The following is a 26,193-nucleotide window of genomic DNA, read 5'->3' on the forward strand; positions in this document are numbered from 1 at the left end:
CAGCTCGCGGGATTTTCAATTAACGCAGACATTTCAAACCGTCACAGTATCTGAACGGAGCACAGCACGAACCTCTCACTAGCACGGCTAGATGCAGACTGAGCTGCGCAACGCTCTGACCCCAAGATGGCCGCGCTAGCCCCGTCCCTAGCGGACACAGACGGAAACGTAATCTACTTCCTGGATGGCCCTCGTACTTTGTAAAGGCTTACTCTGTAACGCATAGAAGCTCAAAGTTCATTTCATTCTAAATGAATATTTTCCCGTTGTTTGTCAGTATACAAAATATAGCACTGTTTCCTTGAAGTATGGAGTTTATTATATACAATTTTAACTTTTTACCATGTTTCTGAAATCAAATCGCTTATTCATGACTTTCTTTATTGCTACAGTTATCTTTCTTTACAGAGACTAAACTGGCATATCGAAAATTAATCGGAGTTACATTAAACAACGTCTGTTTTTAATATTATGTTGACAATTTTTGGCGGCAGTTTTTGTTTAATGAAAATGGTTGTTGGAAAATACCTTGGTCACAATTTAACTCGGGTTTAGGCTTTTCAGAATTACGAGTACATTTCATCAAGGTTCTTCTGAAAACTTTATGATTTAAGTAGCGTTTCCATGTCTGATAGATCTTTTATTCTGTTATTTTTACTATATATATGGATATGTAGTTTATGACTTCAGTTATTTCTTCTTCTGAAAATAACAGGGTTTTCCTTTACTCATAATGACACTGTATTTCGCTTAAAACAATAAACACTTTACCCATGCTATTTATTTAATGAAGGAGATCACCAGCGGCCGAGCGGTAAAGTCGCTGAACACTGGTAGTTCGGTCCGAGGTTCGAATCCCGCGAACGGGCAGGCTGAATGGGCGTTTTCGTGGTTTTCCCCATGTGTAACGTGTATATGAGCCAGTTTCCCTTTGAAAGTTTTCCACGAAGGCCGATAGCCCTCGAGGCTTTGCCGTAATTAAATAACCTAACCTAACCTAACATTTAAGGAAGGCCCAACAGCAGCTGAGCACTGGTAGTTCGGTCCAGGATTCGAACGAAAAGAACGAAAGAACGTGAGCTTATTCGAGGTTTTCCGTAAGTGTATACGAGACAGTTTCCCTTAGCAAGTCCTCCACGAAGGCATCCCTCCTCTTAAGCAGATAGCCCTCGAGTGCTTTGCCATAACTAAATAAACGAAACGAATTGTTTAAGTTTTAAATGTTAGATAAAGCTGGGGCTTCCTTAAACCTTCCGTGTCTAGCAGCTCCTTTACTTATTTCTGGCATAATGTTTCTGTTATATGGATCTAGAATTGTTACGTCTTTGAAAACATTCAAGCAAACGTACTGGCTGCATGGGTGTTTTCGAAGTCTTTCCCGTCTGTAAATAAATTTTTCTCATAAACGAATAAACTGCCTTAATAAGCGGACTCCTTTATTCTTGCATAAATTAAGGTTAGTTTGCCGTCCGCAAGAATTTTACGAAGGAACCCCTCTGCTTTGCGCTACTCATTTAAACAAATTCCTAAATATAAAATCTTTTTTACTTATATTTTTAGAGTTTGTGCTTCTTCTATACTTTAAAGGTGTTATATAAACATATGTTACTGTGAAACACCGAAATCTGGAGAATGGCTACTTTCATCGGTGAATGTCAACATTCACATAGTCGCTTGGTGTATGTCCGAAATATTTTCCAAATACTCTTATTTCTGGCTTACACCGGTAAATGTCGACATTCATTATGTACATGTACAGAGGGGTTCCTTCGTAAAATTCTTGCGGATGGCAAACTAACCTTAATTTATGCAAGAATAAAGGAGCCCGCTTATTAAGGCAGTTTATTCGTTTATAAGAAAAAATTATTTATTTGGTGAATGTTGAACATATAAGAATATTATATTTTCTTCTTCGTAATTCAGTCTTGAAAAAACGCACTTGAGACATAAAATAAGAACTTGAGATCATAAGAACTTAAAACACACAGTGCATTCAAAATGAGAAAATAATAGAAGTTAAAAACTTACTTAATTAAACAGTACGTTCTAAATGAGAAAATAAAATAATAGTAATAAAAAAACTTAATTATGTGATTCAAACCTCATTTATTGCAACAACTTAAACTATTATGACACTTTGAATTGCACAAGAGGCCCTTGCTTTTACAACTGCATTTATTTGTGGAACACTTCCTTTTGCAATGACAAATATATATAGCCTTGCCCACCGCTTCTCGGATTAGCTGCAGCTACGTCTCTCAGCAACATTACTTGAAAATAAATCTCATCTATAGAAAGTAACTTTTCTTTACAAATTGCGAACTAATTACGTGTGTAAAGCTGCTTTATATGTGTATTCATTAGCAAATTAATATCATGTAATAGCATGAAATATTTTTTACAATCTTGCTAATTATACACTATCACTACTGGTTAAATGGTACTATCTTTAACGAACTTCTTGTAAAGATCTTGTAATAGTCTGTAACAACGGTTTTTAATAAAATATAAATGTTATATTTCCTAATCAGACTTAGAAAACCAGAACTGAAAATAAAGAAATAATAAATACGCATTCATATCAGTTACAGCCTCATTATAGATTACGTAAGATTATGTCTGCTCTGGTTTGTGTTTGTATTGGTTTGGGATTGGGTTAGAACCAGTTTGAATCCAGTTACAGACTAAGAAAACAAGTGAAAGCATTTTATCTCTAGAGTAAGATAAAAGATAGAACTAGAAAACAAATTCCTGGGACTTTGTGGAAACCTTTTTCTCTCATACACGTTGGCCCTTTTCCACCCCTCCGAAAACGCTATTTTTTTTAAATTCTCAATTCCAAATTAACTTTATTTAATTGGAAGATAAACAGGCAATATAAAAGCTAAGATCAGGTGGGGGAAAAAACCCTCAGTTTGACATAAATTGTAGATTTTTTTATAATGAATTCAAAAATCTACGCCTTTTGAAAATTACTTTTTGCTTAGTTTTAAATAACTTTATTCATTAAACTGGAATGCTAGCTAGCTGGGATGGTTAATGGGTACTAGTAATTCCAGCACCTCCTTTTACTTAAAGTCTTCTTTTATTTGCATTTTTTTCATTATGCATGTCTCAATTCCTTCACAGTTTTAAACGAAATCACTGAGCAATTTTTATCTTAAAATTAAGATACTAATAATTTCTATAAATAGTAATTCATTATGCCTGTGAATAGCATTCTAGCATTCGCAATAAGGTTTTTGGATGAGTTCATAAGACTTAATTATGCCAGTTATATAATGGTTATGTATTTAATAAATACTAAATAAAAAGTATTAATTTAATAATCAATAAAAATGGAGAATAAATAAAGGATTTTAAACACAGGTTTGGTTTTAGTTTATTTGATTATGGCAAAGCACTCTAGGGCTATTTGCCTAAAAGGAGAGATGCCTTCGCGGAGAACTTTGTTAGGGAAACTGGATCGTATACGCGTTACACATGAGGAAAGCCATGAAAACGCCCGTGCAGCTAGCCAATTCGCCGGGATTCGGGCCCCGGTTCGAACTACTAGTGTTCAGCTACTCGGCCAGTAGTGGTCTATATATAAAAGAGGCAATCTAAATATTAAACCAAATGTAGCTTACGGTAAGCCTTTCAGATCCAGATTATTTTATATCACAATAGTTCTAAACCTTGAAAGCATCATATATAATACTAGCTTATTTGCAAACAGTCTGATCAAAATTTAAGCCTTGGGTAAGTTTATAATCTCCAACATTTTTTTTTTTTAAAATTTAATCGAAATCAAATACATTAAAATCAGTCTTTATTTTTCATTCTGCAATTCAAAATATATGGCATCCAGAAAACTTGAAAAATCAGCATTAGAAAACTTAGAGGATTTAAACGGAATTCTGAATAATTGAGTGACAGCTGTTCGAATCTCCTAAATCTCGAATTTACAGACTTCATATCACCGGCGTAAACGTGATTGAAACGATTTTCGGTTTTAGCTGCTTAAAAATTATTTCTACTATACCACAAGATTTTAGTTTTGTATGTTCTTAAATCTAAATAGCAGGACCAAAAAATAGCACTTAAATAGTGCTCTACCTACGAAGACGAAGACTGGTCATTCCATATTATCCTGGTGAACGTGAAACTGTCTCCAAGCAGCGCGCAGTTTAGCGCCAGTTATGGATAAGCGTAATAACAACCCTCTTATAACATCTGCACTTTTGTTTCATAAAGCCCAATCGATTCTCGATATGCCACCTATTTGTTTTTATGGACAAGTCTTTATATCTTTCTTGCAGGCATTGACGAACTGTTTCAAATTTCTCAGACAAGCCCAATACATACCAGCACTGAATCCAGCGAGGATCCCAGTACCTCACAATGAATAATTCAGATACCAGTAGCTCCCCTCTTACCTTGTTTCCTCGGAATGCAGCTAATACAAAAACAAAAGATAAGGAAGTCTACCAGTTCATTCTTGACTATAACGTCGAAATCTTTCTTATCAAACGGTTCTCGTTCTTAATGAAGTTGTGAAGGTTATTGCTGTTTTCAGCAGAGTACTCCGGAAGCCAAAGCCTTGGTCATTAGTCCGAGCGGCATGCCACACGTAGTGACGGGCTGAATCTCTGTAATTTCAGGTCCTACGAGTGTGACAAATGCAGGCACAGAGATGGCGGGGTTGCCACTTATGTAAAATCTACATTCAACTCTTGCCTTACCTCTCTCAAATTTTTACTGTAAATATTACTGCTATTAACTGCACATCCCTTTTCCCTCCGCTTTGCTTGTGGCTAGCAAATGTGCTTAGCAGTGCTCAGCATTTTTGATTGTTAAATTGCAAATTGCCATATACAAAAAAATGAGTGCATCACGTGCCCAAGAACTATGCGGATTTCAAGAATGTTTACGAATAAATTAATGTGTTCTTTTCGCCAAAGCTGCCTCTGTTGTTTCTTATTGTGAATCTACATATTGGTTCTGTCCAATAGTTTTGACGCAGATAAGCATCTCGTCCTTTAAGAGCTATCTTCATTACCAGTTTTAGAATACAGATGGGAAGTACCGAAATTAAAATTAAGCATTGAAGGCTATTCCTTATTTAAATTATTATTTATATTTATATATATTTTTTATCTTACATACATATATTATTAAAGTAATGTAAGTTTGTTTCTATGAATATATATATACATACATACATGTACATACATTAATGCTTAAGACATTTAAAAATTTCTCTAGTCGATAATATCTACTGTCACTTTAAGACTCACTCTATGTCACTAAATTTATTATTACATGCAGTTTTTCTTAACTCCAAAAGAACAGGAAATAATGGAAAATTCTCCGTGGCTCTAAATATTAATTTTTATTTAAAAGAAATTATTACTCAGTAATTAGTTATCTAAGGAAAGGCTAAATTTTTTAATCCTGACCTACCTTTTGAAATTCGATAGGCAGATAAAACTTTCTGTGTTTGTATTAAATAATATATTTATATCTTATTAAATAATCCACGCACTTCTTTTAAGTGAAGTAGGTTGTATTTACATGGAATATAGATATAATCGTAACAGGTAACTTTCTCTCAGCTGCAAATCAGGAAATTAAATATGAATAATTAGGAGTTTTATTCCTTGCCCCTAGGCTGATGGCCCACCGACTGATATACGAGTATAATCGCCGAAGAGCAGGCAGCTTGATTCGGTTCTAATCCCAATAAACGGGTTATTTGCATGGGACTTCTTCTTCTCTTTATACAGAAAATCATTTGGCACATGTTGTACTGCAATGGAAAGTTATTGGCGGCTCTAAATGTTTCTTTCATTTACTTATATCCAGTTTTAATATTATCTTTAAAATTATTTGTGGGCATCATATTAACAACTGATGATCCGGTTTGGTATAATGTAATGGAAGGGCTTGAGTTCAGAACAAGAAATGAACGTTTCTCATTGCTAAAGGGAGCATTTAAAATTTGTCGATCCGAAGATTCTTGCAAGAGGTTGGTTTATTTGTCAAAGTTTTATTAGTTTGCATGATCGTAGTAACTACCCGTTTTGTTTTTGAGTACCTCATTTTTGAGCAATATAAAGTGAGTAAATTATACTGCCAGTGTAACCTTACACAGATGAATCCCAACTACATTACGTTGCCTCAACAACCCAGCAATAAATAACCGAGCAATAAATAACCTCAGCAATAAATAACCGAGCAATAAATAACCTCAGCAATAAATAACCTCAGCAATAAATAACCTCAGCAATAAATAACCTCAGCAATAAATAACCGAGCAATAAATAACCGAGCAATAAACAACCTCAGCAATAAATAACCTCAGCAATAAATAACCTCAGCAATAAATAACCGAGGTTACTTATTATTTGAGGCAAATTCCCTATACATCATTTTTCATATAATTTTTACTCTTCGCCGAATGGTGCACCAAATGTATAGAAATGCCAGACGCGATTCCTCACACAGGTGGTTTAAATGTCATCGGCACAGCAGTTAGCATATTAAATGAATATAAGTCTCTACAGCAAGCGACGTATTATAGCGATGTAATAGTTTTACATGGAGATACGGAAACGAGATATTACTCTTAACTTAAAAAAAAAAAAAATATTTTAAGAATGTTAAAAAGAAAAACATGCGTTACAAAATTGCTTTCGATATCTTTTTGTTGATTTACATTTGATTTTTATTATAAGTTAAACTATTCATGTTGAATAAAACTACACATTTTTATACTTAACGAAATTACACGTATTATAAAGGTATAATGAATAATGTATCACAAAAGTAAATGCGACTGCCTAATATTCCTTAGCTTTTGTGTATCATCAAATTCATTAAGATCTGCAAAAAGTGCTAAAATTAATACTTTGCTATATAAATTGACAAACTGTTATTATATCTGTAGTTTTTAGCCTGAAATAGCTGAAACTTTCCTTAAAATTAGCCAAGGTAATATCAAAACGTATTATTTCGATAGTATGGTATGGTAAATTTATTGGTGCATAACGTGGAAAGTTGTGATACGCCATACACATGGTGAAGCTGCCTCATCATGTATAAATTATGAAATTAAAATAACGGCACAGTCGATGGATTGGGACATGCTGAGTATACATGAATGTTAAGAAGAAAAGAAACCAAAGTAAAATGACAAAAAACAACTAAGATGATATACAAATGACTAGTGGTGCATTAGATGAATGAAATGCATATTATTTTAATACTGCTGCAATTAGAAATTTGAAAGTAATGCTGAAAAAGTTAACATGAAAAATTAGAAATATATATACATATTTAAATTTATTGAACTGAAAAATATTTGAAATAAAAAAATTGCAATGTATTAAAAACTGTTTTGAAAGTACTTTGAAAAGAAAAAACAACACTTCATTCTTCACTGTCACTTTGCGCAATCAAACGAAGATAAAAAAAAAATAATCGACATTGTTTTGCGATCAACTGCGCTTCCAATCCACGATTTCACTTCAACTGTTAAGAATTGGTCTTGTGACACGTCGTGAGAAAAGCTTCAAGGTTATGTTGTATGATAACGGGTCATTATCACGAATTTCTCTTTGCGGACGTATCAGTTACCATTACCGCTATTAAAAATCAATCTCCCCCTCCCCCCTTAAATCCCCATTTCTTTTTCCTTCTGTTGCCTGCCGTGGTAACCGTTTCTACGGATTTCAAAAAAGAATCTCCTTAATACAGAGCTTTGTATCTTTTATCAATTTTTAGATAAGATTTTAATATTTTCTTGTAAACAAGCTGACGCAAGTGATTGTTATAAAAATGGAAATAAGAAGTTATGTCAGAGCATCAACCACTAAACCATACTTCACGACTGACATCTGAATTTTCCGCAGGTGGCATAATCCTGACAGAATAGGACTGAAATCTAAGCAGCTGCAGTTTAATAACGAAAGTAGTTAGCAATGGTCGATACTATATTCCGTCCGCGTTCCTTGGGGGTTGCTACAGAAGGTCTGCCTGATCAATATGCTGATGGGAAAGCTGCAAAAGTTTGGGAGGTCTACATAGGAGAAAAGAATGATCGTACTAAGCATTATAAAGACTTTTTACTTGAACTTTTGAGGAAACATAATTGCAAGCATTTACTAGATGTCGCCTGCGGTACAGGGTAAGGCTTCATCTTCCAAGACCCTTTATTGTTTTGCTTATGTTTTTATTGTTTATTTATGTATGACTAAGAAAATTTACTTTTTCTTTAGGATTTAAATTTGTCAACATGATAGGATTTAGTGATAAAATGTTTTAAAAATAAATACTCAGTTTAACAAAGCTTAGCAATGGGAATAAAGTGCTCATTTTACAATATGTTAATGATAATTTTCTCCAGAATAATTTTTATAGCCTGCTTCAAGTGCTTTCCATATTTTAAAATCTTCATTTTAAATTTATTGAAAGCATGCATAAAGAAAAATTAAAAGGCATTTTATAATAAAATATTTTGCATTTTGCTGAAATTTCAGCCTATTCTTAAAGCAAAAAATTTTCAAAGTAATAATTGTTTCTTTCAGATTTATTTACCACTATTTGATTGTAATTTTAGTTTGAAAAATATTCATCTAAATATGATTTATTCAAAAACCTGCTTGTGTGAGTTAGAAATGATCTATAAATAAATTTTAGTTTATACTCCTTACATAAGAATCTGTCTATGTCAAATTTTATAATGAATAAAATTTTTATAACAGGAAAAACGCACCCAAATCTATAAAAGTGAAAATTAACCTCTGTCGTATTTAATGAAAAAGGCAAAGAAAATTTACTGATAATATCAATCAGAAATTTCCGGAAGCAGATTTAAAAAATATGAGACACTTTTATATACATCTTTCAGTATTCGTATATTTATTTATTTATGCGTTTATTAAACTTGATGTGATTTATAAAAGCTTAACATTGAATAAAAATTTCGAAAAATGCATTTGAGCTCTAGCGTTAAAATTTATTTTGATGTATGGCGAGCTATGTAAATCTTATTTCTTATCAGCCTGTTGCATTTTGAAAAATTATTAATATCTAAATCAAGCTAAAATAATTCTTTGTTTTAGAAAACTGAGAGAAATAAATTAAGCAGCAACTGGGTAAAGAAATTACTATTTTACATTTTTCGATCGAAACCATGATTTTGAAAAGGTAGTCACAGAGGACTAACACTATTCCCTTTATTTCAGCTCTTCACAACCTTTATCTTTTGGCAACTGAATAAATCTAACATCACTGAACGTTATCTCGAAAACGTTTAATACTGATCACTATTGATAAGAAACCTTTGCAAATAATGTCGTACGTTAACTGTAGTAATCAGCCTTAAACCTTCCATTCAATTATGTCTTCATAACTTTTCTTTCAACTCAGTTTTTGTGATATTCTTAATGAGTTATTTCTGATGATATTTTTTTGGTTTATGGTTTCGTTTACTTGATTATGGCAAAGGCCTGGAGGGGGAGGGATTAAGAGAAGGAATATCTTCGGGAAGGATTTTTTATGGGAAACTGGCTCAAATATGAGTTACACATAGAGAAATCTACGAAAACGCCCTTGCAGCCAGAATGTTCGTCCGAAGGCTGGACCGAAATACCAGCAATCGGCAGCTGATGAGCTAAGTAATTTGGTAAATTACTTCGCTCATCAGCTGCCGATTGCTGGTAGCTGGTAGTCTTGAAGCTTTGGGTTTGGTTTGGTTTGGTTTGTGTAATTATGGCAAAGCTTCGAGGGCTATCTGCCTAAGGGGAGAGATGCCTTCGTGGAGGACTTTCTAAGGGAAACTGGCTCCTATACACGTTACACATGGGGAAAACCACGAAAGCGCCCATGCAGCCAGCTCGTTCGCGGGATTCGAACCTCGGACCGAATTACCAGTGTTCAGCGACTTTACCGCTCGGCCGCTGGTGGGCCCCTTGAAGCTTTGGGCAACTACAGGGAATGACACTATTTTTCTCTGTGCGTGCAAAATACTTATCTGGTTGATTTTACAGAATAGTTTCACGATAAGTATTATGTATTTATCTGATAAAACGTTCCACAAAGACAAAGAGAGCGCTCGAGTTTGCTTTGCCTTACTTAATTAATCTAATTTAATATAACCCGTTAAAATGGGCTCTAGTAATTTAGTTTTTATTGCAATGCATGATACATTGGAGCTACTTCAATATTGGTTTAGTCGGAATTAATATTAGCAGTATACAATATCAGCCGTTTATTTGATAAAATAAACACATTCTGCAAGGCTTTCGTGCTCCTTTTTTTCGTCATAAATTTACTGGGAATATGTTTTTAGGTTTTCGAAGGAAATTTATTACGCCAACGCTAGCAAATTTTATCCACAGAGCTAAAAAAATTCTTAGAACCTGTTTTTCGGTGACATCTTTGTTACTTGCATTTTAAAGTAGAGTTATGATTCAAAAGCATTTCAATTATTTGCTGAAGTATATATGTTGTCTTAGTTATATATATCAAATTCAATGGTTTAACAATTCATCAGATAATTTTTATCCAGCCATTTCGGGAAGAAAATTATTAGCAGACAATCTAAACCCTTTTCTTCCCTTCCCTCCAACGGCCCAATTAATTTTTAAATATTAATTCAGCTCCTTTTCGTATATACTACTTTTATACTGTATAAAAGTAGTATATACGAAAATATAGATATTTTTCGTATATACTACTTTTATACTACTTTATACTACTTTTTTAACTGTATAAAATATTCTCAAATAATAGGGAACTATTATTTGAGAATATTTTATACAGTTAAAAAAATGGAGATATAATTTCGTGTGTATAGTAATATAACGCAGTTTTCATTTTTAGGAATGAATGAATTTAAATCCTTCAGTCTATCGGAATTTTCCGCTGGTTATAAATTCCATTATTTTAAACAATCGGGTAATATCTAGATAAACTCTCATCCTTCTGTCTAAAATCAGATTTCAGCAGCTCATTATTCTTTTTGATTATTATTATATGACTAAGAATAAGCTGCAAGTAAATCATTCACATTTATTCCCTTGAACCTCAGTCATGAATACTAATCCATTTTCCTACTACCTTTTTAGGGTGGTCATACGGTTGAGCTAAATGCAAGTACTTTCTAAGCAGTATCTTTATACCCAAAAGTTCATACAGACTGGTTTTCCTTAGGAAGCTCTCTTCGAAGACATCCCTTCCCCATTGGAAGATAGCCCTCGAGTGCTTCATCTTAATTAGTAATAAACCAATAGTATAAAAATGGACGGGTGATTAAAAGAATTTACTTTTATGTTAACGGAGCATCACTTTTTGACAAGCGCAAACGTTGTCGCGAAATTACGGCAGTAACTCTAGCTATAGCCTTACAATCATTTTCAACGATTTGAGTAGTATAATTAATAATAGCTATTCTTTTCACGAAATTTATGTATAACATAAAGCTTCATTAAAAATATAACCATTTTATTAAATCCAGAAAAACACAAAAATCGAAGAATAAATTCGATTTAATGTGCGCAATGAAAGATTTGTGCAATTCTCTTATGTTTTTAAATGAAAATAGATGACTGTGTATATGGGGGAAATAAAACTATTCTCCCTGTGTATATATAACGATCTGTTTTCGCTTAAAAAACATCAGAGAATTACACAAATTTTACACCATACACAGCTTTGACATTGCATGCATTAAACAACGTGCTACAGTATTTTGTGCTTTGACTCACGTTTGGCGACGGGAGCTTCATTAACAAAAAAGTTCCAAATGAAATTCTTATATTACAATTTTTTAGAAATAAGGGGATTACTTTTGCATGGAAGGAATCTACTACGTGAAAAGATTTGGATGTAATGCAACAGTTTTTAAGAGACTAAACGAATTCCTTAACTTTTATTAGGTGTTTATATTTTTCAGGTTTTCACTTGATTTAAGCATTTAGGGTGATTTAAGCATTCACTTGATTTAAGCAACTTAGCACTTTGTGAATGCTTTTGTGTATTAGATAAAATGCAGAGGTTTTGTGTGAACAAATCTCTACATCTATGGACGAACTTCTAATTTGCCTTACATTTTTGGAAATTTTTCTTTTAGGATTGATTCTATACTGCTTTTAGAGGAAGGTTTTCAAATGATGAGTGTCGATGCCAGTGACAAGATGCTGAAGTATGCACTCAAGCAGAGATGGATTCGCAGGAAAGAACCTGCATTTGATTCTTGGGGTGAGCGAATTTTAGCTTCCGATATTTTTCAAATATCACCAAGTCATATGCAAAAGCATTTTGAATTAATCTATAAAATTAATTTTATAACTATAATGCTTTTATTCATAAACTGTTGTAAACCAAACTGCGTACACCAAAATGTGAATTGAAATCTGCTGGATAATTGATGGTTGAGATTAGACAGAAGCAGTAATGCTTTACATTGGCATCAGTAAATATTGCCCTTCGATTTCAATTTTCATTGTGTATAATGCTTTTTCGGATTTCATTACTTTCAAGCATTAGAGCTTGATAGAGTCGTGAGAACAAGTACTTGTGACGAGTACTGTCTGATACTAGTACTCGTGATGGTGCAATGTTTGTATGGGATTACTATGCATTTTACATTCATGGGGATGTAGGAGTAACTTATGAAAGAGAAGCTAATGATTTATGTATATTATGCGTGTAGGGAACTTCAGGGCAGGACAAAGGGGAATATTGTTGAACGTATTAGGAACTGATGTCGAATGGAGCATATACCTCGTCAGGAGTGACATTAAGTTTATTTTTATGTTTAGTATTATTTAATCATTATTTTGAAGATGTTTACTTTGTGCTCTTTACTTTTTACGAGGAAAGCTATATATCTGGGTGTTATTTGCAACGAGTGGCGAATGTGGAGGTCCTTTATTACTAGATATTTGAATAGATAATACGAACCTTTTCTTAATTCTCTGCTCCCACCAGCGACGGAGCGGTGAAGTCACTGAACACTGGTAGTTTGGTCCGAGGTTCAAATCCCGCGAATAGGCTGGCTGCATGGGCGTTTTCGTGGTTTTCCCATGTGTAACTTGTATATGAACCAATTTCCCTTTTACTAAGTCTTCCACGAAGGCATCCCTTTTCTTAGGCAAATAGCCTTCGAGGCTTTGCCATTATCACATAAACCAAACCTTAATTCTCTGCAGATATAAATGTCTGTTGACGAAATGCTTTTGGAGTTGAAGCAGAGAAGGAGCGGTCTATGACCTTGAGAAAGTTCACCTTATTTGTGGAGTGGGTATTATTCTGCTCATATTGCATTTTGATAATGCATTGCAAGTTTCCTGCGCTTTTTGCTCTACATCCTTATTCCCACTACCATGCTACAGTTTCTTTAATAGACAAACTCCCATTAGTAAATAAAAACTATTTGAAGGCGCATAGCAATTTAGGATAATTCTAGGGACTTTTCTACTATAAAATTTAAGCTTACAGGTATTATAAAATAAGACTTAATTTATAATCTTCAGTGATATATTTTCGAGTTTGTATACGTATCAGAAACATCATGCGGAAGCAGATCAAGCATTGCTTCTGCAAGGTTGTCGCTTTCTCAAATATACATGATAAATATCCACACTGTATAAGCGTATGATAAATGCTGGCTCCCTCAAACTTTTGAAGTCTTTTGTTTTGCGATATAATTAATTACATTTATTTATAATTATCAATTAATTCTAAATAGTTAATTATTAATAATTATATGTATTTATTTCCTTATATTACATAATTTTGTTCCAGCCTTTTTTTTCTCTCTTTTTTTAAAATAAATTTCTATTGTAAAAAGTAGATATGTTAAGAAATTTAGGAAATATTGCTGTGCTGAATAAATGCGATACTTAAATTAAATATCCAGAAAAGCGATATTTTCATTTGAGATGTTCAGCGTTTTCTCAGAAAGCCTTTTGCAGGGTCATACACTATCTAAATATAAAAAAAAGCCCAATTTGTGAGTAGTTACTAAAATTCCTTTCCTAAAAATTTTAGTTTGGAAATATGTCTAAATATTTCAAAAGTCACAATATTAGTAGTCGTAATATTACGCATTAAATGATAACGGAAAGAAAGTTGAACAGCGAAGTCTTTCCACTAGCCATTGTACCTTAACATTTCGTGTCAACACAACTGTTATAATTTTCTAATCGCAACCTTTTTTAACTTGTAGCTCTTAAAAATGTTCTATTAATTATTTTCAAAAAAAATTATGTTTGTATTTTTACACTTTTAGTGATCGAAGAAGCTAACTGGTTAACGTTGCCGGAGGATATCCACAAGCCTGATGGAGGTTTTGATTGCGTGATATGCTTGGGAAATTCTTTTGCCCACTTGTTTGATTTGAAAGGTGATATGTCTGACATCAAGCTAGCTATACAGAACTTCCATGAAATGATAAAACCAAATGGCTATCTCCTAATTGACCACAGAAACTACGACTATACTCTGAAGCATGGAAAAACACCAGCTAAAAGCATTTATTACAACGTAAGTAGTATTAGACGCTATCTTGATTGAAATTGTGAGCAGAAGAACAAACTAAAATTTATACTTGTTATCTTATATTGCAGATCGACACACAAAATATCCTCTGAGAATCACGCCACGTATCACTGTCTATGCTTTATCTTTCACGTGTAATCGAAAGGCCTCAGTTCGTTATCCTTGGCTTATTAAGAGTTAGCTTGTAATCTAAATTTTGTATTGTGTCATTCGACTGTGAAACGTTTCGCACTCAAATGAGGACGAATGAACTAAAACTTGCAAGAGATTAAACTTCATTTATTGCTATATCATTTTTGAAAGCAAAAATGAGTACAATATTAGGATAAATTTGTCCATTGTTAGGCTTAACAAACCTAGCCTGATGTTGCTCACCGCCATTGCATTAGCACTGTTATTTTTTCTCAAAATTCAGATATCACAGATAAACAGAATTCAATTAAAACATTTACTACTACAGAGTATAGGAGTTATACAGCTAAAACTTGTACTTGCGTATTAAGGCAACCACCTTGGTCCAATGCGGCAATTTTTTACAGATGAAAAGGTAACAGTTGTGTATCGGGTGCAAGTTGGTGAGTTTTCTCAATTTCTTAAAAAATATTTCGAATATCGATATTTATCGTAAGAAACATTATGCACATATGAGAAGTCATCATACTTGAGCTATTAAAGTATAAATTTTAATTGTTAAATAAGGATTACGTGAGATATTAAAAAAACACATACAATTCACTTCCAAATCTTTCTGTAATTTTTTTTTTCGCTGTTTTTTTTTCCAGAGTACACAGGATCTCCTTCTTGCTGTCTTTAGCGATTTTGAGGCAAAATAACGTTTTCCTGCAGACAGCAGTTTCTTTCACTGCTGGCAGATTCTACAAACGCATATTTTAAAATCAAATTTATGGTAAAAAAATATCCCAATTTGGTACTATTCCGTTTTGAGGATCGTAAAAAATGGACCAGTGCTGCCAAAAATAATTTCGGAAACCCTAACGCATGAAAGGAAGTGTAATAGTAAATAACTATTTAAAGAATATTGCTTTAATTTAGGTGAAAGTTTAATTTAATATAATACTTTTTTACTATTATAATTTATATAAAAAAGGCTAAACATGACGGAATTGAAGCATAAGAGTAAATAACTATTTCAGATCATTATTATAATTTATATAAAAAAAGGCTAAATATAACTGAATGGATTCCTGCATCGCAATTTCGCTACCGAGTTATCGCGAGAGGTTAATTTCATCTCGTTGGTTGTTCAAACATAATTTTCTGATATGAATGATTCCTTTTCTTTGAAAAAATTCTATTGCAGACTTTTCGTCATGGGCAATTTCCAAATTGTTTAATTCCATAGGATACCAAAAATGGATTAAAAAATGAAACTAGTATTTCAATGGCGTTTTAAAAAATATAGAACTATCTAAACTTACGCAATTTGAAATCGGCGCGTTTGCTAGATTTGACGCTTTTGCACATTCATTTTCGATGCAATATTTTACGGTCCTCAAAACGGAATAGTACCAAAAAGGGTATTTATGAAAACAATTGGAACTTGGAATACAACAAAATGAATGCATACGAAAGTGGCGACATTGTTTGACTCAAGAACTATTATGAGCATTGGTTGCATGAAAAATAGTTATCTGCATGTTTGCCAGAGTCTGGCCATTCTGAAAATTTGGGGACTTCTATTAAGGTAGTTACGATAACATGCAAGTACCATAACCTATAGTTTTAAACTTATTTCAATCACAGCCCACTTTTTCAAACAGTTATTCGAGGGTGTTCTTCTTAGTTGAAACATACTATATTGTATATTGAAAACCAAAAATAGATTTTTTAACTTACTTTATTAAAAGGTATTAACATATTGGTGTATCGCTCAAAGTTTGATTAACAAATATATATTAGAAAAAATTAATATAATCTTATTAGAGGGCTGAACATGATATAACGACATTAAATTTTCTATATTTGGTGCCACATTTGTCGTCAGCAATCTTAAACCGCTACATTCTGCTATTGATACTAGTGGCATACGTGCAAACTTATAAATACGTCTTGTTTATCTAGCCAGAACATATACACACAATGGTGTTCGGCCTGGTATACTACTCATACTCATTTAAGATAAAAAAAGATCACCACTTGTTTAAGACTAACAACCGTTTGAACTTTGACTACAACAAAAAGAAACGCATAGGAAAATGTCGAGTTGCTTGACAAGGATTGTTACGAGCGTGGTTGCTTGAAGAATGGTTATGCGCAGCTATAGTTTGGCTGGTGGAAAATTTGAAAACTCAAATAGTGAAACTTCAACTCAATACTTCAACTCAAATAGTTGAAGTACTAGAGTTGGAAAACTCTAAAACTTCAACTAAAGTGATTGCAGTAATATGCAAGTACTTTAAAATTAATAAAATTTGTTCACCACTGCTCGTAAAGCCTGAAAATAACACAAGATATTTAAAAAGAAGAGTAGACAAAATGTTATATTAATAATACTTTTATCTTCAGAGCAGCTGGCTCTCATTTTAGTAACACATTTTTTTAACAAATTGGATAAATCACTTACCTATTTATTACAGTATTTCAGGGTACACACGAGCCGTATCTGGCACTTTTTGATCTCTAGAATAAATATTTACTCAAGCCTTACCAGGCAGATTAACTAAGTATTAGCCATTTATACATACCCTAACACGGGAAGGACATTTTCTCCCAAAATAGGTTCATCAGCTAACTTGAATATATTTAACTGGCAAGCGCAACGAACGAAAATCGAACAACTTACGAAATCGGCAACATTACATCTTAAAAATTGAAGAATTGTTATGCACATGCTTGTCACAATTTGCTGATTTCTACTAAGGTGGTTGCGCTAATTTCTGCATGAAATGAATTCAAACTGTGCAACGTTTTGCATTTCCAGATAATTAAAATAAGCTTTGTTTGTTTAACTGAATATAGGCTAAACGCTCGAGTGCCCTCGTTAAAATAAGCAATCCTTCTTTGATAATTACCAGCCTGTAGCCGAGTAACTCTTTGCGGCACGGTATGGACACACCTAAAAATTTCCTTCTGTACGCACAGAAAAATTGAATGAAAAACGATTTCTAGGTTACTATAGATTACTTTGAACCTTCTTTATTTACAGCAGATGGCAGCTCAACACAAACCAGTCCATATATTTTAGCCATGTTTAGTTTTTTAAAACCCTCATTTTTCAAAGAAATCTTTCAGATTTTTTTAGGGTGTAAAAGGAATTGTTTGAAAAGAAATTCTATGTTATTTTTGGCTGTATGCTAATCTCCTTATTCTAAATTAGTTTTACATTTTTACCTTGAAATTTTGCCTAAAATCAAACGGCGAACTCTAGGTGTGCCCAGACCGGGCTCACCGATAATCTAGGACAACTGAGAGTCTGTATTCTTTGTTTCTCCGCATCTCATAGGTCAGTTCATTGACAACAGTGCTCGTTTCAGCACTCTTTTCGAAGCTTTATCCAATCAGTGTGCCACTTTGGGCACACCCACAGAATTAAAACGATAAGTGCTATCTTCACAAAATTTTACTTGTGTACTCCTCTAGGCCTAATTAGACTGCCTACCTTTTTTTTTTTTTTTTTTTTTTTTTTTAAATCAAAACTCCGACTTTAAAAAGTAGCGTGCCGGAAAGGGTTAAGACAGCTGGGTCGAATTTTAAAAGATTGATTGAGAAGGGTTGATAATTTCAACCCGTCTCAGTCCTTTGTTCACCCATGTTTAGAGGAAACGGAGAAGGAGCTGACCACGTGAGCTTTCTCGTAATTTTCCCATTGCACAACATAAATAGGAGTGAGTTTCTGTAGAAAATCTTCCATGAAACCAACTCTTCCCTTGAGTAGATAACTCGCGTGTGCTTTGCCCATTGCACTAAACTATTAAACAATAATTAAAGAAATCCTTTTATTTATAAGGATAAAATATCATATTCATAAATGAATGATTTATAGAAAAAATATGCTAGACTTATTGCATTATAATTTCTTTAGACACAGCTGTATTGGAAATAATATCTATTGGAATAATTTTATATTTAAAATTACCACTTGAATTAATGCTTTAGTTGAATTCGGCTGAATATGGAAGTCTTAATATTCCATGAAATATTTTCATATAAACTGCAGTTTCCAATTAGCTATAAGTAATTTACAGTCCAGATCTGCTACTTAATAGCTCTCGAATTATTTATCAATATCCCGTTCCTTGCAACTTTATGAGCCCTCTAGCGGCCGAGCAGTAAAATCGCTGGACACTTGAAGTTCGATGCGGGGTTTGGATCCCTGCGAACGGGCTGGCTGCATAGGCATTTTCGTGGTTTTTCCCATCTGTAACGTTTATACGAGCCAGTTTCCCTTAGAAAGTACTCCGCGAAGGCATCCCTACCCTTAGGTAGGTAGCCCTCGAGTGCTTTATCATAATCAAGTAAATCAAAACAAACCAAACCAAGCAGCTTATCTAATGAACGAGTTATTCACTACTGCGTCTTTGATTTCGCAAGTTAATTTTAGTTTTGAAAATTTTAAAATAAATGTTTTATTTGTTGATGATATGCATATAATGTAGTTTTAATTTTCCTTCCATAACCTTAAATGAAGTTCTTGATAATTTTCTGCAAGACGAAACAGACAAAGGCAGTATCTGTCAGACAGATATTCTGCTAGTAATGAGGCATTAACAAGAATTAATTCTAACATTTATAATTCTTTGCTTAAATATTGTCTCTAAAAATTACGTTGTTACTTAACTATCATAAAATTAAGTACACGGAGTACTTAGTCTTTTAAATTACACGTTGAATATTTTGTACATTAAAAATAATTTATTGTTAATAAGATATATTTTTTATTATTGCGTAGAGATATTTGAAATAGTTAATAACATACATTTTCGAAGGATTTGTGCTGTTAGGGTACATAAAGAGCATAAATCTTGCATTGTTATGAAGTGGACTCATAAATTAATGGAGTTAAATGATCGAGGAATAAGTATCTGGTTTTTCTGGGAAAATAAAGATTTATTTTAAAATCTTAGCACAGAACGAAGAGTTAATTACTCTAACAAGAAATGCTTTCAAAAGCAAGACATTCCCACCTGAACCTATCTCCGAATCTCTGAAATTTTAAGCTTAATCATTTTCAAGCTTTATTAATTGCCTTTTCTAGAAGTTGTCTGTATTCTTATATACATATTTTTTTATTTTAAAATAATTTTAGTAGTAAGCCTTTTGTCTTTTGTAGAGCAAACACATAAAGGATATCCAGACTTCTATACTCTATGTTGGTGAAAAGCCTACAATGGTTATGTTGGATTACACGATGGATATTTCTGACATTATCGGTAGCTTTGACCATACTGATAGTGAATACACTAAGAAGGGACGCTACCACGGCACACCAGTTGAGTAAGTATGAAATGTCATTGCTCAAAATTGATTATGGATTTGTCTAAGACTATGAGTTTGCTTATGGAATTGATATTTTCTAAGAACGTGTTCAACAACTGTCTGTGTTTACGTTAGACATGAGTGAAACCGCTATAAGGTATTTCTCCCGTCTCCTTAGCATGCCTTCGTGTTGTAGTGGTCAGCACACTCAGCGTGTATTCGAGAGGTCTGTGGTTCGAAGCCCTGCTCATTTTTCACATCTCCTGCTTCAAAAATACCTAATGTCTCTACACCACGATATTCTCACGTGTAGCCAGTTTCAGGGAAAAGAACCTTAACCGAAGTATAAATATGTAGCAGTTTCAGCCATTCGACCCTTGTTTTATTTTTTAAAAATAAAATCGAATGTATTAATTACAACACCCTGGATGGATAACTCAGAAATTCTGAACGCTGTTACCGTAATTTCCGGAAGAAAGGCCGCATCAGCGTAAACGCCGCACTCGAGAAAAATGGCGGGAAAAAAATTAAAATTACACAGAAACGCCGCAAAAGATTAAATTGCGCGTGACATCGTCGTGGGCCGTATAGAAGCAAAAACTCAACCTAAGTCCTGATATATGACATATCAGTTAAGAAAAATGCATGAAATGAAACCATAACTCAAAAATAAATTAAAGGTAAGAAATGTATAGCTTCTGTGCCGTTTAGAGACATTTTCAAAAATTTTCCGCTCCCTTCTTACTTAAAAACTATTCAACAAGTACTTGTACTCAAACTGATGGGATCTGTATTTGGCAGAATGCCAAGAAAAATACATTCATGCTGAAGAAAAAATACGTCAGAGTTCGTTATTGCGAGACAGGTGGAGTCGTGTCCGCCTTTGAAAAAAATTGCAGAAAAGGCAGGGGTGGGGAGAGGTTGGGTCCTGGAAGATTCATCGAATGGCAGAGGAGAGAGACTATTCAAACTGATGAGAATGTTGATTTGAAAGGGGGAAGAATGTTATTGTTCTGAGATCTCGTTTAGGGTGAATAAGGCATGTAGGTCCGTTCAAGGGAAAGAATGTAAACAAAATAACGTTCGCAAAAAGCAACTGAGTGGTCTTTTGTGTGGGAACAGCACCAGTCTATGCACAATGACAAGGCCATCCAAACTATGTACAATGACCATCATAAGAAATATTTTATTTTTAGTGCACCTAAACGCCGCATGGGTAGAAACGCCGCACCCGCTGAAAATTTAAGTTTTAAACACGTAAACGCCGCGGCGTTTCTTCAGGAAATTACGATAATATTTTTTCCTTACTACTCCACACCACTTTCCGCAAGCTGCCATTTCATTTCTTGTTTGCATCGAGATTTTACTTTGATTCGCTCATTAACTGTCTCTTTTCTTGCTAAAATCTTTTGTTTTAAACGCATTTTCAAAGCGGAATCAGACACTTTTGCTATAAGAAAGATATTTATAAATTTAAAATAATATTTAAGATACGTTTAAAGTAATGGAAATTTTACTTCTGTCTAGCATCCTTTCAGAAGAGATAGCTCGGAGCTTTTACTTCTCAGCTCCAATAATTTTCAGCTGAGCTGCATAAAGTTGATGTGTTTATACTAAATGATACCGATTTCTAATGACGTTTTTGAGCAGAATAATATATCTTTCGGCACCTAATTAAGAAAATATTAGTTCCTTTCCTTAGCCCGATTGTGGCCGATTGGTCTAAAACTGGGTAGAGATGATAATTGTTTTATTTTAGCAATGATAATTGTTTTACTACATTCAATTTTCCGACCAACGGATTAACTCTGTGGGTTCTTCCCTAGTTTTCAACTACATTACTCAATTTAAAAACATAACTTTAAATTAAACTATATTAATAAAATCCCCACGCGCAGATTTAAATCCATAGAAATCCAAGGAAGAGCTCCAGTTGTAGAACATCAGTACCATCTCCACTGAAGGAAGAATTTGTAACTTAAATCTTTTAAGGTATGCTTCGGAGAACTTATCACGAATAGTCAAAATTATCAGTTTCCGAATGCTCTTGGATTGTAGCTAAGAAGGAAACATCCCAGCCGCCAGTAATGAGGGCAGAAATAATGAGTTTAAAATGAACAATAATGAGTCAGAAAAGAGCCACTTCGTGTCGCTTTCTGCCATGAAATTAAACGAAAGAAATGGCGAAATAAAAAGAAAGGATGTTGCTCTCTACCATCAAAATTAAGAAATTTTAAATCAGCTGAGTTGTGTGTTTCATTCACGACGTATAGCTAACTAACATGTCAGTTATAAACTACCAGAGGTTACAGAGCTTTTATCCTTTTTTAGATTAATATTAAAAAAATATTTAGATATTTTTCTCCTAAAATCTGGTTCGCCAGTGGTTGACTACAAATAATTTCTGAGCACTTGTAGTTCGACCTAGGTCCAAATTCTGGCGAACTAGATGGCTGCATGGAACTTTTCGTAGATTTCCCCATTTGTAACAAGAATACGATCCAGTTTACTTTAGAAGCTTTTTGACTTAACGATAAAGTCACTGAAAACTGGTAGTTCAGTCTAGGTTTCGTATTCTGGCGAACGGGCTGGCTGCATGGGTGTTTTCGTGTTTTTTCTCCTGTGTTTTACATGATCCAGTTTCCTTCAGAAAGTCCTCCACGAAGGCATTCCTTCTTTTAGGCAGATACCCTTTGAGTGCTTTGCCATTAATCAAATAAACCAAAACAAACCTTTAGAAATTTCTCCACAAAGGCAGTCCTTCTGTAGGCTTGGTGTGTTTAGCGGCAATTAAGTAACGCAATCTAATATTCTTAAATCAATAAAATTTTAATATAAGCTAAATTTTATTTTGGCGCGTTAGGAATCAAACGAAAGTAAAGTAACAATCATTGGTACTATAGACCATTTTGCGATTGTTAAAAACAATTTCATTGTAAAACTTGGGAAATATTACTTACTGAAATGTGTCATAGAGCTGCTCTTTGAACTTCTAACTACTGCCGTTTAAAGATACGACAAAATATTTTCAGTCTTATAAAATATTTCAGATATTTAATATGCGTCAATATATTTTATTCTAGTTTCCTTCATTTTGAAGAAAGTTTAATCAAAATGTAAAACATTAAAGGTTAACTGCGACAAGCTAAGACCTCCAAATAACTAATAAAAAGCAAATGATAATAATTTCCGATTAACTATACCCCCAGATGATTTTGTCACTTTGTAAAAGCTTGGCGCTTCTCGTAGCTACCTTTCTGAAGCATCTCATAATGTTGCCTTACAAAGAAAATTGGTAAGGTTAGAAATATCAATATGAATGCATTTTTAAATACTTTCAACTGCCTTTGGAATGTATCTTTTTACTTCTATTGCTTTACTTTGGAAGTGAGCTTCAGATTGATGTTGACAACTCTTATAATTTGACACTGCAGCACTTCTCCATGCGTTCTATTAGTCTTCACCAACCCTGGATATTTTCACGCTCAAACTTATGTTGAAACCAAAGTCGTGTGCAAAAGTCATACGATAAAAGAATATGATGAAAAGTCATATGATGTCGGTCATATGTCAATGATGTCATATGTCATATCAGCAATGAAGTCATGTGATGAAAGAATGCTCTTTGCCTTATATAAAAGGTTTTAAAAATGTGCTTAAAATTTTGTTTCTCTAATTAATCACCCTAGTACTTCCATCTGCAAAGTTTCCCAAAATAAATAAGATTATGTATCTAAATTATTAGACACAGATATTATTAGATTATCTATTAGATTATGTATCAGGCTATAGGTATAAATCATGGCACAGATACCCAGATTATCTCATACCAGATTATATCTTTATAAACACAACAAAACAATCGTTTTTCAATGGATCCCTTCACATGTAGGTATCGACGGTAACGTGTGTGATACTTGTGTGATACTTGAGCTGTTTTATATGTTTGGATTGATCTTTCCAATAAAGCCATATGTAACAACAAATTACATTATTAAAAAATGTAAATAAAAATTTTAAAAATCGCCACCACAGGCTAGGTAAAATATAAAATTTAATATTTTATATTTTTCTAGGGGACCAGACAATTTAGTGCCAAGATAATTGCGTTTTAACAAATTAAGCACAAAATGTTCCATACTTTAAAGAGCAAAATTCGTGGAAATATTCGTGACTGAATTTATTTACTTGGATCACATTTTGATTTTAATTGCTAAGCGATTTCGTACAGAGTTTGAGTGTATTTTGGGGGAAAATAAAAAAAAATTAAGATTTGATGATCAGTGGTTTTGCATTTGGTAAAACATTGCCGCTAGCCACAGGAACGGGGTTTACCCATGCATTCGTTCAGTTTTGCAGGGAAAGACTTGACACTTTTCGTTTTTAAGCCATTACAGTATAGTGAACTTTCCTAACTGGATATTAAATTTCTAGAGGACCACATAAAAAATTTATATTTTATATCTGAGAAACTTTTTACCATCATTGTTCAAACTACTGCTACAAAATTATGTACTTATTTCAGAAAGCTATGGATTGTGGAGGTCCATATCTATGACAAATATTTAAAGAAATAAAGCCTATAGTTATATTTCTGCTAGAGTTCGACAAGTGGTTAAAGACCGCTGGCCGCTGAATACCGCTAGTTCGATCTGGATTCGAAGCTAGGCGAAAGGGTTACTTCGTGGTTTTGCCCATGTGTAACGTGAATACGAGCCAGTTTTCTTTAAAATGGCCTCCACGAAGGTTATCACAACTTCTAAAGCAAATAGCCAAGGCGTGCTTTTCCAACAACAATCTAAAAAACCTAACACCTTTTGCTTGAATGCACACTACAGGTGTCTTAATTCCAACTAAACTTGTCATTGTTGACTCATTTTTTCATAGTCAAATAATACTTATATATATTATAAATATATATGAAGGAAAAAAATTAAGAAATATTTCAGAGAATTTAAAAATAGTAGAATAAAAAATAGAAGAATTTGAATATCTTGAATTTTAAATTCATTGAAGTAGAAATTTTTCCTCTTTGAAGCTATGACAGTGTTTATTTATAGTCTACAAGTGTCTTCGACTTTAAAATTCTTAATAATTCATATGCAAGCACTCAAAATTTTAAAGCGGTTCTTTTCTTGAATTGTCTGTTATGTTCATACATTTTAACTGATTTATTTGAAGATAAAAGTTTAACTGTACTATCAAATACAATTGCTAACGCTTGTTTATTATTGTACTAAATTAAGAAATGTGCAAGCCGTGTTTTCATAATAACAGATGAGAAGTGGATGCAGAGCTTTAATACTTAAAGTTGCTAGTATAATACATTGTTGAGTTAAATTGCTATTTGTCTAATGACCTTTAATCGTTTCTCTTTCATTTTAGCCATTTTCGATTATCTTATTATCCTCATAAATTGGACTCTTTCACTAAGCTTTTGAAAGAAGTATTTGGTGAAAACACTCTGCATCATGTATATGGTGATTTCAAACCCCTGAATGAAGTGGAAGATCCAGCATTTTTTATTCATTTTATTCAGAAAAAAGGTTCTGAATAATAGTTTTAAAAATCTCTGACATTGTTGTAAAATGTTGTTGATTATATTTTTTTTTTGTATGTGTGAAAGTAATATATTCAAGTATGAATGCTTATATTTTATTACTGCGTGTTTATGCATGTACTTTATTGTGTTATATTAACACAGTGGGATTACTTTAATTTTTTTTCTTTTTCTTGTTTTCTGTTTTAGTTGATCTTATACAATTTGAAATGGCTGTGAATAAAATTTTTGTGAATGACAAAAGCTTTCTTGATTTTCTTAAACTTGTATATATGACAAAATTTCTCTGCAGAAAATTAAGAACAACAATTCTGCATTTAACAAAAAAGTTGATTGGTTTAAAATAAGAGTTTCGTTAGAAATTCATTTTTATCAGTTACTCAAATTTACTCACTGAGTTTTCCGGCAGATGGCACAATTCAAAGCCGGAGAGGCTGCTCTCTCGAGCGCTTAATTGATTCAAACCAATAAATATAGCCTCAACTTCACCATCAAAATTGGTAGTATCTATTCCCACTTCCTCATAGAATGCGTAATGGTTACAATAGATTCCTGCACCAGCTCCAGTACTTCACTTAAGCATGGACCCATCGATGTAAATGCTGGTCCAGAGGTTACTGGGATATCTTCTCTAAATAGTTTTATAA

At 33.3% G+C, this 26,193-nt stretch overlaps 1 protein-coding gene across 1 annotated transcript; it reads left to right on the forward strand.

The window, feature by feature from the left end:
- Positions 1–7,738: 7,738 nt before the first annotated feature.
- On the forward strand, positions 7,739–25,748 carry Gnmt (Glycine N-methyltransferase). Its single transcript, XM_035374668.2, has 5 exons — positions 7,739–8,170; positions 12,119–12,246; positions 14,282–14,535; positions 19,841–20,004; positions 25,372–25,748. Exons 1-5 carry the CDS (start codon positions 7,965–7,967, stop codon positions 25,541–25,543), a joined length of 924 nt encoding a protein of 307 aa, XP_035230559.1. The 5' UTR covers positions 7,739–7,964; the 3' UTR covers positions 25,544–25,748.
- Positions 25,749–26,193: the final 445 nt, after the last annotated feature.

Source organism: Stegodyphus dumicola, chromosome X2 (assembly GCF_044657685.1).
Source record: "Stegodyphus dumicola isolate Sdum_Otavi_A_Nest chromosome X2, ASM4465768v1".
In the NCBI taxonomy this organism is placed as follows: Eukaryota; Metazoa; Arthropoda; class Arachnida; order Araneae; family Eresidae; genus Stegodyphus; species Stegodyphus dumicola.

Excerpts from the sequence above, each read along its gene's own strand:
- Gnmt (XM_035374668.2), top strand. The coding sequence starts at position 7,965 with ATGGTCGATACTATATTCCGTCCGCGTTCCTTGGGGGTTGCTACAGAA. Across the intron at positions 8,171-12,118 it reads GATGTCGCCTGCGGTACAGG|GATTGATTCTATACTGCTTT; the intron begins GTAAGGCTTCAT and ends TTTTTCTTTTAG. Across the intron at positions 12,247-14,281 it reads ACCTGCATTTGATTCTTGGG|TGATCGAAGAAGCTAACTGG; the intron begins GTGAGCGAATTT and ends TTACACTTTTAG.